The sequence below is a fragment of the Haematobia irritans genome, chromosome 3 (genome assembly GCF_050003625.1).
Source record: "Haematobia irritans isolate KBUSLIRL chromosome 3, ASM5000362v1, whole genome shotgun sequence".
NCBI lineage: Eukaryota > Metazoa > Arthropoda > Insecta > Diptera > Muscidae > Haematobia > Haematobia irritans.
This window is the reverse complement of record NC_134399.1, coordinates 54,474,989-54,492,301: the sequence shown is the minus strand read 5'-3', so window position 1 is coordinate 54,492,301 and position 17,313 is coordinate 54,474,989. Positions and strand designations below refer to the sequence as shown.

Here is a 17,313-nt window from a genome sequence, read left to right as displayed (position 1 = left end):
TCTAACAACCATGCAAAAATTGGTCCACATCGGTCAATAATTATATATAGCCCCCATATAAACCGATCCCCAGATTTGGCTTGCGGAGCCTAAAAGAGAAGCAAATTTCATCCGATCCGGCTGAAATTTGGTACATGGTGGTGGTATATGGTCTCTAACAACCATGCAAAAATTGGTCCACATCGGTCCATCATTATATATAGACCCCATATAAACCGATCTCCAGATTTGGTTTGCGAAGCCTCAAAGAGAAGCAAATTGCATCCGATCCGGTTGTAATTTGGAACATGGTGTTAGTATACGATCTTTAACATCCGTGCCAGAATTGGTCCATATCGGTCCATAATTATATATAGCCCCCATATAAAACGTTCTCCAGATATGACCTCCGGAGCCTCTTGGAGGAGCAAAATTCATCCGATCCGGTTCAAATTAGGAACGTGGTGTTGGTATATGGTCGCTAAGAACCATACCAAAATTGGTTCAATCACACAAAAATTGCTCCATATCGGTTCATAATCATGGTTGCCACTAGAGCCAAAAATAATCTACCAAAATGTTATTTCTATAGAAAATTTTGTCAAAATTTTATTTCTAGAGAAAATTTTTTTAAAATTTTATTCCGTTCATAATAAAATGTTCATCATTGTCAAAATTTTATTTCTATAGAAAATTTTGTCAAAATTTTATTTCTATAGAAAATTTTGTTCAAATTTTATTCGGTTCATAATCATGGTTGCCACTCGAGCCAAAAATAATCTACCAAGATTTTATTTCTATAGAAAATTTTGTCAAAAGTTTATTTCTATAGAAAATTTTGTTAAAATTTTATTTTTGTCAAAATTTTCTTTCTATAGAAAATTTTGTCAAAATTTTTATTTCTATAGAAAATTTTGTGAAAATTTTATTTCTATAGACAATTTTGTTAAAATATTATTTCTGTAGAAAATTTTGTCAACATTTTATGTCTACTTTGTCAAACTGAATTATATACGTATTGGATCGATCTTGTTTTATTTAATATATACCACGTATGGACTTACATACAATTTAGAAGATGGTGTTAGGAGGTTTTAAGATACCTTCCCATCGGCAAGCGTTACCGCAACTTAAGTAATTTGATTGTGGATGGCAGTGTTTAGAAGAAGTTTCTACGCAATCCATGATGGAGGGTACATACGCTTCGGCCTGGCCGAACTTACGGCCGTATATACTTGTTTTTAATAAATTCGCAAATATATCTGAATGGGTTGCGTGGATGGCTAACAATAATAAAATGAATGTGGTAAAATGTTAGCTTCGCCGGACAAAAACAAACAATTTGGCTATAGAAAAACAAATGGGTATACCACATTTGCTGCACTTACCCTATATGTGTCGAATGATTGCGTATAAAGTTGTACCTCGCATTTTTGTGTAAACATAAATACGAACCAACTCCAGTCCCGGATTATTCAAAGTTGTCAGACAACAAATTGGAATCGCAGTTTTTTTTTTACGTCGTGTTTTCGTCCAGTATTATCCGGCAATACCCACGAATCAGAAAATATTTGGTTAATTTAAAAAAAAAATTACTAAACAGTATTACAAATGCTGACATCACGCCGATATCACAAAAATAAGTAAATATTCGATTCTAATCATGCTCAAGTTTTTGAAAGGCGTTCCTAAGGTAAATTACTAATAAAATTATTCGTGAGTCACGATATTTTTCGTATGTCCCGGTATTCTTCATGAGTCGCGACATTTTCGTGCGTGAGTACAAATTTTCTTTTCGTGAGTGTGCGTGAAATATAGTCTGAATTTGGAAATCCAGATTCTGGTAACACGAGGAAAACACAGCAAAACCGAATAAATTTTAATTTTGTTTCCTAGTACCAAGTCTTAAAGTTAACCTTACTTCAATTCTCCGTTTTTGGCTCGGAATCAATAGTGTAAGGACAAAATCTTTGGAACCGTACAAGCTTTTTTCAGTGTATTCGCCACTTTCACCTTCGCTCATCATTGTATCGGGCATACATTTTTGATAAGAGGGTAGTTCGCCAGTGTATTGTTAGCCTATGTGTGACTGTATTAACCGATAATTCCATTTACCTATTCTTGTATTTCTTGTCTTGGTTACTGTTGCAAATTACATTTGAATACAGAATCATTATAAATGATTCAAGTATGCCATATATGGAGGAAGTATATTGAACAGCTCATTCATCATATATTTCACTATGACCTCGATTCCCTTGGCATACATATTAAACTAAAATATATCTCAATATCACTCCAAATATGAAGCGATTACAAAAACACTCAACAATACCAGAGTTATTGAAAAGACAATCAAGAAAAACGAAAATTTGACTTTCAAATGTACATTTTGTCATTTTAATATTCATTTCAAAAATTTGTCAAAGCAAAGATTATCCCTTGCTTACTTGTAGGTAGATACATAGAGCAATCGAACAGAGTACCGGCAAACGAAGACTAATCAGACACAATTGGGGGCCTCTTTAAGATAATCATCAATGATACTCTCTGTATGGGTCGATTGTAGTAACATATAACAGCTTATATGAAAATAGCATATTCTCAAATCAGATATACTATGATATTAATAGACCTACAGATAGGGTTAATAGTAATATGGGTGGTCAGTAAAGGAGATATTGGATGGGCGAAGGCACACGTCCTCCCCATCCGGACACAGCCTACACGATAGCAACTTGAAGATGGCTGCAGACGCAATTCATTTAGTTCAAAGTACTGGTTCTCCCATATGTCATGTTTGCCGAATCCAACATACACAGAAAAAAAATTCCGTAGTTAAACTAACGCTAAATTTAACTTAGTTTTTATTGAAAAAAAAAATTATTTGCTAGTATTTAAATTTTATTATTATACCCTCCATCATAGGATGGGGGTATATTAACTTTGTCATTCCGTTTGTAACACATCGAAATATTGCTCTAAGACCCCATAAAGTATATATATTCTGGGTCGTGGTGAAATTCTGAGTCGATCTAAGCATGTCCGTCCGTCCGTCCGTCCGTCCGTCTGTTGAAATCACGCTAACTTCCGAACGAAACAAGCTATCGACTTGAAACTTGGCACAAGTAGTTGTTATCGATGTAGGTCGGATGGTATTGAAAATGGGCCATATCGGTCCACTTTTACGTCTAGCCCCCATATAAAGGGACCCTCAGATTTGGCTTGTGGAGCCTCTAATAGAAGCATATTTCATCCGATCCGTCTGAAATTTGGTATATGGGGTTGGTATACGGTCTCTAACAACCATGCAAAAATTGGTCCACATCGGTCCGTAATTATATATAGCCCCCATATAAACCGATCCCCAGATTTGGCTTGCGAAGCCTAAAAGAGAAGTAAATTTCATCCGATCCGGCTGAAATTTGGTACATGGTGTTGGTATATGGTCTCTAACAACAATGCAAAAATTCGTCCACATCGGTCCATAATTATATATAGCCCCCATATAAACCGATCCCCAGATTTGGCTTGCGAAGCCTAAAAGAGAAGTAAATTTCATCCGATCCGGCTGAAATTTGGTACATGGTGCTGGTATATGGTCTGTAACAACCATGCAAAAATTGGTCCATATCGGTCCTTAATTATATATAGCCCCCATATAAACCGATCCCCAGATTTGGCTTGCGGAGCCTCAAAGAGAAGCAAATTTCATCCGATCAGGCTGAAATTTGGTACATGATGTTGGTATATGGTCTCTAACAACCATGCAAAATTGGTCCACATCGGTTCATAATTATATATAGCCCCCATATAAACCGATCCCCAGATTTGGCTTGCGAAGTCTCCAAGAGAAGCAAATTTCATCCAATCCGGTTTTAATTTGGAACATGGTGTTAGTATATGATATTTAACAACCGTGCCAGAATTGGTCCATATCGGTCTATAATTATATATAGCCCCCATATAAAACTTTCTCCAGATTTGACGTCCGGAGCCTCTTGGAGGAGCAAAATTCATTCGATCCGGTTCAAATTAGGAACGTGGTGTTAGTATATGGTCGCTAACAACCATACCAAAATAGGTCCAATCACACACAAAATGGTCCATATCGGTTCATAATCATGGTTGCCACTAGAGCCAAAAATAATCTACCAAAATTTTATTTCTATAGAAAATTTTGTCAAAATTTTATTTCTAGAGAAAATTTTGTTAAAATTTTATTCGGTTCATAATAAAATTTTCATCATTGTCAAAATTTTATTTCTATAGAAAATTTTGTCAAAATTTTATTTCTATAGAAAATTTTTTTTAAATTTTATTCGGTTCATAATCATGGTTGCTACTCAAGCCAAAAATAATCTACCAATATTTTATTTCTATAGAAAATTTTGTCAAAAGTTTATTTCTATAGAAATTTTTGTCAAAATTTTATTTTTGTAGAAATTTTGTGAAAATTTTCTTTCTATAGAAAATTTTGGGAAAATTTTTATTTCTATAGAAAATTTTGTGAAAATTTTATTTCTATAGACAATTTTATTAAAATTTTATTTCTGTAGAAAATTTTGTCAAAATTTTATGTCTACTTTTTCAAACTGAATTATATACGTATTGGATCGATCTTTTTTGATTTAATATATACCACGTATGGACTTACATACAATTTAGAAGATGGTGTTAGGAGGTTTTAAGATACCTTGCCATCGGCAAGCGTTACCGCAACTTAAGTAATTCGATTGTGGATGGCAGTGTTTAGAAGAAGTTTCTACGCAATCCATGATGGAGGGTACATAAGTTTCGGCCTGGCCGAACTTACGGCCATATACACTTGTTTTTTTCGAAATTTTCTACAGCTTAATGAAATCTTATGAACTAAACGTGGATATAAAGTTCAATGACCGTACACATAAGTTCAATATGAACTAAAGCAAACGAAGAAAAATGAACTACTGTATGGTTAAAATGGTGATGATTTGGCGCCAATGATTTTCTTCTTTACTTTTAGTTCATTTTTTCTTCTATGAGAGGATGTAATTTCGTGAACTGCAGTTAAAAAGTACAACAGGGCATTAAATTTTCCTGGTTTTAACAACGCTTTGTGGAAATCCCAAATGTGGAGTAAAATTTAGTTCAATTTTCGTGCGAGGTAGTTCATTCTTCCTATAAAACAGTTCACTTTTTTTTCTGTCTAAAACTCCAAGCGTTAACTCGATTCCCAGTACAAATTATATTTCGAGTTTTTTTCTTTTTTGTACCAAACACAGGGGGTATAATAAGTTTAACAGTCCGTTTGTAATACTTCAAAATTTCGTTTTCGGACTCCATAATATAAATATATGTATTTTTGATCAAGGTGAAAAGCAAAGACTATCTAACGATGTTCGTCTATACGGACATTTAACGTGTTGACACGTTTCCTTTCTAAAAGCAGGTCAAACTCCCATATAGAGTGTGGCTGATATGTATTGCAGCCACCTTAATTTCTAAACCGCTCGTCTGACAGCTAGATTTATTTCAAGGACAGTTCCTTTCATAGTTTACAAACTTATAAAAGCATGTTGGTCCTAGCAGTGTTGCATCGCGTCCAAAATATGGACGAAGAATGGTCACAACACCAGAAATGATCTGAAAATCGAAGGCCGGATTTGATCGAATCCGCGTAACTATGATAGAAAACTTGCTCGTAAGCTGAATATTTCGCGAGAACGGATATAGTGGAAGTCCGATTTATCAGGCTCACTTATAAAGGGTGATTTGTTAAGAGCTTGATAACTTTTTTTTAAAAAAAAACGCATAAAATTTGCAAAATCACATCGGTTCTTTATTTGAAACGTTAGATTGGTCCATGACATTTACTTTTTGAAGATAATTTCATTTAAATGTTGACCGCGGCTGCGTCTTAGGTGGTCCATTCGGAAAGTCCAATTTTGTGCAACTTTTTCGAGCATTTCGGCCGGAATAGCCCGAATTTCTTCGGAAATGTTGTCTTCCAAAGCTGGAATAGTTGCTGGCTTATTTCTGTAGACTTTAGACTTGACGTAGCCCCACAAAAAATAGTCTAAAGGCGTCAAATCGCATGATCTTGGTGGCCAACTTACCGGTCCATTTCTTGAGATGAATTGTTCTCCGAAGTTTTCCCTCAAAATGGCCATAGAATCGCGAGCTGTGTGGCATGTAGCGCCATCTTGTTGAAACCACATGTCAACCAAGTTCAGTTCTTCCATTTTTGGCAACAAAAAGTTTGTTAGCATCGAACGATAGCGATCGCCATTCACCGTAACGTTGCGTCCAACAGCATCTTTGAAAAAATACGGTCCAATGATTCCACCAGCGTACAAACCACACCAAACAGTGCATTTTTCGGGATGCATGGGCAGTTCTTGAACGGCTTCTGGTTGCTCTTCACTCCAAATGCGGCAATTTTGCTTATTTACGTAGCCATTCAACCAGAAATGAGCCTCATCGCTGAACAAAATTTGTCGATAAAAAAGCGGATTTTCTGCCACTGATTTTGGTAATAAAATTCAATGATTTGCAAGCGTTGCTCGTTAGTAAGTCTATTCATGATGAAATGTCAAAGCATACTGAGCATCTTTCTCTTTGACACCATGTCTGAAATCCCACGTGATCTGTCAAATACTAATGCATGAAAATCCTAACCTCAAAAGAATCACCCTTTACTATTCAAGCCATTGGTATCCCACAGTGGTGAGTGCTGCCCAATTCTATGTTTAGCTCAATGACAAGCGACCTGGAAAGAGCAAAAGTACCCTTGTATAACTTGACGTAAATACACGCAAAGAAAAAAAAACGTTTGGAAAACGTGTACCGAAAACGTTTTTCTTTTGTTAGAGTTTTTTGAATTGCTTCGAAAATTTTAAACTTTTATCGCCAAAAAAAAATCGTTTGTTACAAAATTTTTATTTTTTTAATAAAAAAAGTTATTTTTGAAACAACAACACAGTCCATTTCGTTTATATCAAACACTGTTCTTTTCTGACTTTAGGTCTTTAATAAGACATATTTTACAGTTCAAAATTTAATATAGTACAATGTAATGTTGAACATTTTTTCGGAATCTCCCGAACATATCTGGAATATATGTAAAAAAAAAAACAAAAAAAAACTTCGGTCGAAGCAGGGATCGAACCCACGACCCTTGGCATGCAAGTCGGACGTAACAACCACTGCTCCACGGTGCCAAACTTAATGTTTGTTTCTGTTAAATAAACTTTGTTTATTCGGTTCGTGGGCGCCGCAAGCTATGCTATATAAATATACCTTATATGGGTAATTGTCTATTGATGACAATAACAGGTACATAGCTCAGTGGATAGTGTGTTAGCTTACAAATTGCATGGTCCGCGGTTCGATTCTCCGTCCAGGCGAAAGGTAAAAAAAATTTTAAAAATTTATAAAATCGTATAATTTCTTCGACATTGTTGGTATTACAGGAAGAGGTGTTAAGAACTAAAAAACCTCGTGGATGTGAGAAAGATGTGAGGGAAAATGCAATTAGCAAGAAAACAATGTGTTTTTTTGAGTTAGGTTAGGTTAGGTTAAAGTGGCAGCCCGATTAAATTTCAGGCTCACTTAGACTATTCAGTCCATTGTGATACCACATTTAACTAAAAGTACCTATTACATATGGGCACTTCTAGTCTTAACCACTGAACCTTCTCTATTATTTACCAGATTGCTCCAAAAACATTAACAAACTGCTTAAGTTAACGTTTTCCAGGTCAGCCAGTAATCTAAAGCTATATGCTCCTAAAATTCGCTTATGCCTTACACAAAATGCAGGACACTCACACAAGAGGTGTTTAATTGATTCCTTTTCCTCCACGTCATGACAGCTTATACAATAGTTATTATACTTCGCACCTATAGTTTTTGCAAATTCGCCTATCAGGCAGCGACCCGTTATAGCAGATATTAGGAGTGCTATCTGACGCCTTGAGAACACTAGCATATCTAGTGTGCGGTTTAAGTTTAAATGGGGCCATATTTGCTTGGTGTCGTTACAACCCTTGCAATTTTCCCATCGAATATTGGCCATCATAACAGCCTTCTCACGCAGTAAGAGCTTGCAGGTGGCCAGAGGCATACCAACAGATTCTAGTTCCCCTGGAATATGTAAGGTAGTTCCTAGCCTTGCTAACACATCTGCTTCACAGTTCCCCGGTATGTTCCTATGACCAGGCACCCATATTAGGTGAATATTGTACTGCTCAGCCATCTCGTTGAGAAATATGCGGCAGTCTATGGCCGTTTTTGAGTTAAGGAACACAGAGTCCAAGGATTTTATTGCAGGTTGACTGTCTGAGTATATATTAATGCCAATATTTGTTGGAACATTACTTCTCAGCCAATTCGCCACCTCTCTTATTGCCAATATTTCAGCCTGAAAAACACTACAGTGATTAGGTAATCTTTTCGCTATTCGAATTTCCAGATCTTTAGAATATACTCCGAACCCCACTTGTCCATTCAATTTGGAGCCATCAGTATAGAAATCTATATATCTTTTATTCCCCGGGGTCTGTGTACACCACGCCTCACTGTTGGGAATTAGAGTTTCAAACTTTTTGTCGAAAAGTGGTTTTGCCAGGGTGTAATCCACTACGTTAGTCACATCTGGCATTACTTTGAGGACCGAACTATGACCGTACATTTTTTTCGACCACAGCGATAGCTCGCGCAACCGCACAGCCGTTGTTGCAGCTGACTGTTTGGCCAAAATTTCTAAAGGCAATAGATGTAGCATGACATTAAGGGAGTCTGTTCCTGTCTTACTAAATGCGCCTGAGATACATAAGCTCGCCATACGCTGAACTTTATCTAAACAAGCCGGTTTCTGAAGTGCCGGCCACCAGACTACAACACCATATAGCATTATAGGTCTAACTACTGCCGTGTATAGCCAATGCACAATTTTTGGTCTTAGTCCCCACTCTTTCCCTATTGCCTTTTTGCACGAGTACAGTGAGTTAGTCTTTATGTAATTGTTTTTACATCCTGGAAAGGAATAAACGTTTATCACAAAAAGTATATACTTTTCTTCCAAATACACTTCCTTACAGCGAAAAGCAAATGAGAAACGAACTTTGTTTGTCTAAAATTTCGTTTGGGAGGAAAGAATTATTTTTTTGCGTGTATAATGAAACTGTCATATAGATATCTCCGTTGGTTAGAATATTCAATATTCACATTTAGTGATAATGATTTTTACGAAAGGAAAATCTAAGCGATTATACAGTCATGGACATGACCGTTCATACTCCAGTATGAAATTCCAACCGACAGTTTTACGTAACGCACACCCAATAAAAAGTGACCCCTTCTTTAAGTTAAAATTAACTAATTTTGAAGAAAGTTAACATCGTATTTCCAATTTTCATGTAATGTTACGTTTTCTCAACTATAAAAAGTAGTTTTTGAAACTTCTACTTCCAGTATAAATATATTGCTGCCTAACGATTTTGTCCTCCTTTTACAATTCCAATCCCAGCAAATATAAGAAAATCATAAACCAATGTTTTCACAAAAGATTAGCGTCACTGAATGTTACCTGATAATTGAAGATGCCAAAATGATGACGAATAAAGGGTTGTTATTATGCTGTTGTTTTCTTCCTATAAGGTTTCTTTATAGGCCATTGCGCTTATATTATATCATTTTGTTATTGATTTCCAAAAATTCAAAAAAAAAAATTAAAACAACAAATATATGATTCCAACTGAAAACACAAACAGCCCACGCGCAAAAATATCGGACATATCGATTACAACGATGACAGGTAGCGATTACAGGTACATAGATAAAAGAAATATAGGAAAATTTCCTTAAGATTTGGAAGGATTGAATACTTCTTAGTATGAGTGATCTAAAATATTTTTCTATGCTAAGTATTATTCATATATATGATAAGCTTTCTATAATAAAGGAAGACAGATATATCATTTTATAATTTTACTAAATTTAAGGAAATTCGATTTTAGTTCGGTTTCTGTTCATTTTTACGAGTGCGTTGTTATCAGTGAATAAAAATTTCTTGTTCAGTTATAAATTCGTATACCCCGAGAAGAAATCAGGGCTAGTAAAATTATATACCTTATTCTAGTTAATGAACTATTTCTAACTGCTTTCTGTTTAGAATTTTTTACTGAAGCAAGTAAATATAACACAAAAAATATAACACAAAAATTTAACTTAAGGAAAATAAAATAGCTAACTCAAGTGATCAGCATTTGCATATTTCTTCAATTTTTTTTTTTAAATGGTCGAGCAACAGACCTTCATGATATCTTCTAGACAAACACCACTGGAATAGTTTGCAATGCATATTTGAATGCTCTTTGTATGAAATCTTCGAAGAAGAATCCATTTTCATTATGTACACACACACACCCCATTCTCCTTTACAATTACCATCTCCATTGCTCTCCATCTCTTTCCATTTCTGTTACTTGAATAAATATACACAGCATACATGTATGAGTGAGTATACAATTGTATTATTCTCTTGTTTACATTTTCAGTTCAAACGATAAATGGCTAACGAGTCGAGTTACCATTACAGATGCCAAACTCTCTGACAGTGGCAATTATTCATGTTCGATTGGCAGACTCTTCACAGCCATTGTCCAGGTGCAAGTGCTGACAGGTGAGTAAAACTAAAACAAAAACAAGAATGGTAAGAGATCTTCAATACGAATGTAGAATGTTCAGAGAGGCATACAAGTATATGTGAAACCCATGAAAGGTATGCTAACGAAGAGACCAGCAATCATGTCTTCATTGTTTATTTCTTCTTAATAGTCCCCACTCTAGGATAATTTCTCCATGGTTTGATTGCAACACAATTTCCTTTTATTCCATTTTAATTAATTTAAGGAACACACATGACTTTATTTGTCCCTTTCACGTAAAGCCTATTTGAGCTTGAAGGTCCAATGACAGACACACTTGTTCTTGAAGAAATTCTTGTTATTCTTAACTCAATGCGACATTGTTTGACACATTCTGGTAATTATTTTACATTTAATTTAACACTTGCCTGTTGTCTTCCATAACAAGAAGAAACGGATTTTGCCCGAAATGTAAACAAATTAAAATGATACCCGCAGGTGTATGCATATGCGTTTGCAATCAATGGAGCTTTGTTACATCTTAAACCAATTATTACCAGCTAAAGGGTGATTCTTTTGAGGTTAGGATTTTCATGCATTAGTATTTGACAGATCACGTGGGATTTCAGACATGGTGTCAAAGAGAAAGATGCTCAGTATGCTTTGACATTTCATCATGAATAGACTTACGATCTGCCACAACGTCGAATTTTCAGTGAATGGGCCCTAGAAAAGTTGGCAGAAAATCCGCTTTTTTATCGACAAATTTTGTTCAGCGATGAGGCTCATTTCTGGTTGAATGGCTACGTAAATAAGCAAAATTGCCGCATTTGGAGTGAAGAGCAACCAGAAGCCGTTCAAGAACTGCCCATGCATCCCGAAAAATGCACTGTTTGGTGTGGTTTGTACGCTGGTGGAATCATTGGACCGTATTTTTTCAAAGATGCTGTTGGACGCAACGTTACGGTGAATGGCGATCGCTATCGTTCGATGCTAACAAACTTTTTGTTGCCAAAAATGGAAGAACTGAACTTGGTTGACATGTGGTTTCAACAAGATGGCGCTACATGCCACACAGCTCGCGATTCTATGGCCATTTTGAGGGAAAACTTCGGAGAACAATTCATCTCAAGAAATGGACCGGTAAGTTGGCCACCAAGATCATGCGATTTGACGCCTTTAGACTATTTTTTGTGGGGCTACGTCAAGTCTAAAGTCTACAGAAATAAGCCAGCAACTATTCCAGCTTTGGAAGACAACATTTCCGAAGAAATTCGGGCTATTCCGGCCGAAATGCTCGAAAAAGTTGCCCAAAATTGGACTTTCCGAATGGACCACCTAAGACGCAGCCGCGGTCAACATTTAAATGAAATTATCTTCAAAAAGTAAATGTCATGGACCAATCTAACGTTTCAAATAAAGAACCGATGAGATTTTGCAAATTTTATGCGTTTTTTTTTAAAAAAAGTTATCAAGCTCTTAACAAATCACCCTTTATAAGTGTGAGTAAAGTCACTCTCTGGTATCTGGTTAGTGAAAAATTAAATTAAATTCTATTGGAATATCAAATATTGACACGCACATTCATTTGACATTGTATTTTAAAATAAATTTCTGACAAATAATATTAATTGACATGGTAAAGCAAAATAAATAATTCATTAAAATTCAATGCGTTTGAGAGTGACGAAATTCACTAATTGAAATTGCAAGTGATTCATATATATTTAATCAAATACTTCAACCAAGACCAAATCATTAAGGTTTAAGAAAACTAAATAGTCATACAACAGATTGTGTGGACATACAATATCTATGACATCCACAACATAATTTCGACATCGAACATTCGTTAAAGACAATAAACCAAACTGTGTTTGCTTTTCCAATTTTACAATTTATATGATGTCATTGAAAGTAATGACATTAAAATGTTTATATATTCAATTAATTAAATTCTATGGACAGCCTAATACAAGGCAAACCCGTAGTTCGGTCAAGGCGAAGCTAATTTAACTTTCATCACGGATTTAAATTAGACGATGCTATAGGAAACCTTTAAAAGATTTTGTAATCCATTACATAAAATCTAAATCAAAATGTTGTTGACAACGTAAGTCTATAGGTCTAAAGAACTTCGCCACACACTTGTGGCTTTTCTAGGCATTGAAGGGGCTTTCAATAACGTCCATCCGAGTTCAACAGTCAAGGGATACTGAGGCTGATAGACCAACTTCTAACGAAGAGACATATTTTGGAATTGAATGGAGAATTACTGCCAAGTCCTAATGAATTTTCCACATCATTTTCATTGTATGAAAGCTGAATTGTGGGTCCATAGTGAGTCCACGGGCTGAGTCCACGTTGAAAGTTGGTCACCTTAGTTGTATGAAAATTTTGTTTTGGCCACCAAATCCACTGTGCGGCTGTCGATAGAACTATTTACAATACTATACATATTCACAACATTGTCATTTTTTCAACCAAACATGGTTCGACTAACATATGTTCTTGGTTTTGTACTCTTCATTGTTTGAAAAGATTATATGTATTTTTTGGAAGTTTTATGCATGATACAATTATTTACACGATACCCTCTCTAGAACAAACATAGCAATAAAAATATAAAAGCAGCTCATCATAACCAAAGATAATAAACTTTAGATGATGGGAAATCGGCTGCTGAGAATATCAAACCATTGACGGCGCTAGGTCCCTACTTGTCGTTTACGTGTTTGGTTCGACACATTAAAATGCAAATAAAAAGAAATTAAGAGTTGGAAATATCTTGGAACAAACGGGAAAATATAATTTTTAATTTATTGCTCAAAATTTAACATTGTTCAATTCAAAAAATCAAGTTTTTAATTTAAAAAAAAAATGGAAATAAAAAAATTACAAACATGACGCAAGCCAATTTCCCATCTATTGTCTTTGATCATAACGTCAAACTAAATGTCAGTAAAAAGTAAAAAAAAAAAACAAATACAAAAATGTTTGTTTTGATTTTGTGATACTCATGAGAAATGTTTCTTATTGGTATGGAAATATATTGTGCGTGAAAAATATTCAACTGCGTGCAATATTTTTGGAATTTATGTATCCAGTGATGCCCACTCGCCCAGTGACGCTGTTGTTGAACTAACTCCCTCCAATTTTGATCGTATTGTGGTTCAAGATAATGCCATTTGGGTTGTTGGATGCTATGCAAACTGGTATGGCCATTGTCAGGGTCTAGCCTCAGAATACAAAAAATTGGCCAAAGCTTTGAAGGATGTAATCAAAGTAGGAGTTGTGGCTGCTGATGAGCACAAATATTTGGGTGGTCAATATGGTGTACGTGGTTTCCCTACAATCGAGATATTTGGTGATAATAAACGCTCGCCCACGAACAACAATGGACAACGTACGGCAAAAGCTATTGCGAAGCCGGCTTTGGCCGAAGCTAAGAAAAAAGTTCAAGCTGCTTTGGAGGTGATAAATTGGTTTTGCAATCTGAAGACGAATGTTTGATTGAATTTTTCGCCCCTTGGTACGGTCATTGCAAAATTTTGGCCCCTGATGGGTTAGGTTAGGTTAGGTTAGGTGACAGCCCGATGCATCAGGCTCACTTAGACTATTCAGTCCATTGTGATACCACATGGGTGAACTTCTCTCTGATGGGTTAGAGCAGCTACAGAACTAAAGGGTAAAGTTAAACTGGGTGCCTTAGTTGCTACGGTACATCCAAGCAAGGGTGCTGAATACGGTGTAAGAGGCTATCCCACAATTAAAAATTTCCCCGCTGGCAAGAAGGTCTCACCCGATGCCCAAGAGTACGATGGTGGACGCACATCCTCTGACATTGTCACATGGACATTAGACAAGCATGTGCAAATATACCCGCCCCAAAATTGGTAGAGATTATCGATGAGTCCTCATTTGATGATGCCAGTGAAGGAAAACCATTGTGCGTTATATCTGTTTTTCCTCATATACTTGACTGTGATGCAAAACGCCACAATAAATGCTTGTCCACTCTACGTGGTTTGGGCTTGGTCTGACATAAAGGGTGATACGGTCAAAATTTGGTCAATATAAACTTGACGTATTTCTTTCAATTTTGCATTTAAAAAACCTGAACACCCCTCATTTTGAAGGTGTGTGTGTGTAGAATGTTGCTCCTATTTTGATTTTGGAATTCACTCTTCAGTTGTCAAAATGCCGTCCAAGCAAAAAGAGCAGCGTATCAAAATTTTGCTCGCGCATCGCGAAAATCCGAGCTACTCGCACGCAAAGCTGGAAAAATCGCTAAAAGTTGCCAAATCAACCGTTACAAATGTAATTAAAGTGTTTGGGGAACGTTTGTCGACAGCCAGGAAGTCTGGATCGGGGGGAAATCGAAAACCGGAAGCCGCTGAGACGACAAAGAGAGTTGCCGGTAGTTTCAAGCGAAACCCTAACCTCTCTCTCCGAGATGCCGCAAATAAACTGGGTGTATCGTCTACAACCGTGCATCGAGCCAAAAAACGAGCCGGACTATCGACTTACAAGAAGGTAGTGACTCCAAATCGCGATGATAAACAAACTACGACGGCCAAAGCACGATCCCGGAGGCTGTACACGACGATGCTGACCAAGTTTGACTGCGTGGTAATGGACGACGAAACCTACGTCAAAGCCGACTACAAGCAGCTTCCGGGACAGGAGTTTTATAAGGCAAAAGGAAGGGGAAAGGTAGCAGATATTTTCAAGCACATAAAACTGTCAAAGTTCGCAAAGAAATATCTGGTTTGGCAAGCCATCTGTACCTGTGGCTTGAAAAGCAGCATTTTCATAGCTTCCGGGACTGTCAACCAAGAAATTTACGTGAAAGAGTGTTTGAATAAACGTCTGCTGCCTTTCCTGAAGAAACACGGTTGTTCCGTACTGTTTTGGCCGGATTTGGCATCTTGCCATTACGGTAAAAAGGCCATGGAGTGGTACGCCGCCAACAACGTGCAGGTGGTTCCCAAGGACAAGAACCCTCCCAACACGCCAGAGCTCCGCCCAATTGAGAAATACTGGGCTATTGTCAAGCGGAACCTAAAGAAGACCAAAAAAACTGCTAAGGACGAGCAGCAGTTCAAAGCAAACTGGCTTTCTGCGGCGAAGAATGTGGACAAGGTGGCTGTACAAAATCTGATGGCAGGTGTCAAGCGTCAGGCCCGGCAATTCGGATTTGGAAAAGCGAAAGCCTAACTGAATATTTTTCCTGAATTTTATACTAATTGAACTTGAAAAAGAAATTTAATTTGATTTTTTAAATAAACGATTTCACCGATTTACACGCGGTTTCCCTTGACCAAATTTTGACCGTATCGCCCTTTATATGAAGATTAAGCTTAGCAGTTATGGATTTTAATTGCGTGGTCTTAACACATTTTGACAAATTCAGTGCCTTACTGCAGATCCTGCGGTTATTGTTCTGTCACAACTTTTGAAAAAAAAATAAATGCGACCATAAATAATAATTATATTGGTTTATTGTTAGCATAATAAACATTTTTTTTTAATAAACTTTGTTTCGCTTTTAGAATTTTTAATCTTTGGTTGGGACGTCTTAGTCGAAAGTGCGTGCGGCACTTAAAGAAAAACTTCACTTTCCCGTGTAGCTCCAACCCATCTTCCAATAGCTCACCACAGTTTTCTCTCATATATGTAAGTTCAAATGGAATTTCCTTCGCGTTAGGACCCTGTTCGTCAAATGGATCTTCGTTCTCAATTGGGGTCCCCTGGTAGATCCCATCATTGTATCTGTCTCTTCGTACCCTCAAAAAAATCGCTTCTGTAACATATGCCCTAAAAACATCTTGCTTCAATCATATATATTTTCAGGATTGGTCCAAACAAAATATTGTTTGTATTGTTAAAACATATTATGTTTCAGCTCAGGCATACACTGGTAGAAAAAAAATTCAATGAAATTTTCTTTGTGTGTATATATTTTTAAGGCGCCAATTGGTTACTTGCATTATTTTACTTGCAGCATACTCTCTTTCTAAACACATATATATTTATAGGCTATTTCTAAATTAATATATGTTTGCATCCAGGCATATTAAATTTACAAATATTTTATGTCCCAAACACGTTATGCTAGTTTATGAACATTATATGCTTGCACTTAAATAAATAATAAATAATTTTTACACCCAAACATATGAAAAACAGTCTTTTTCGTCCGTGTAGATAGTTCCACGCACATCTTTGGAATCATCAAGCGTTTATGATATATATCTCGATATATATGTATTAGAAGTTTAGGAACATTAGAGTCATTTTTACAACTTTTCGACTAAGCAGTGGCGATTAAACAAGGAAAATGTTGGTATTTTTACCATTTTTGTTGAAATCAGAAAAACATATATATGGGAGCTATATCTAAATCTGAACCAATTTCAAATTTGGCACACATGATTATATTACTAATTGTACTCTTAGTGAAAATTTTCGACCAAATTGGTCCAAAACCCTGGCTTCTGGGTCCATATAAGTCCATATCGGGCGAAAAATATATATGGGAGCTATATCTAAATCTGAACCGATTTCAAATTTGGCACACATGACTGTACTACCAGTTGTACTCCTTGTGCAAAATTTCAAGCTAATCGGGATAAAACTCTGGCTTCTGGGTCCATATAAGCGCATATCGGGCGAAAGATATATATGGGAGCTATATATA

General features: G+C 36.2%; 1 protein-coding gene and 1 pseudogene across 1 annotated transcript in view; both read left to right on the top strand.

The window, feature by feature from the left end:
• LOC142230929 (uncharacterized) overlaps positions 1-17,313 on the top strand; it is a 253,167-nt gene that overhangs the window by 83,422 nt on the left and 152,432 nt on the right. Inside the window, exon 4 of the mRNA XM_075301546.1 lies at positions 10,521-10,645. Coding sequence (XP_075157661.1) covers positions 10,521-10,645 — 125 coding nt within the window. The remainder of the gene's footprint in view (positions 1-10,520; positions 10,646-17,313) is intronic.
• Positions 13,514-14,653, top strand: LOC142228905 (protein disulfide-isomerase A6 homolog; annotated as a pseudogene).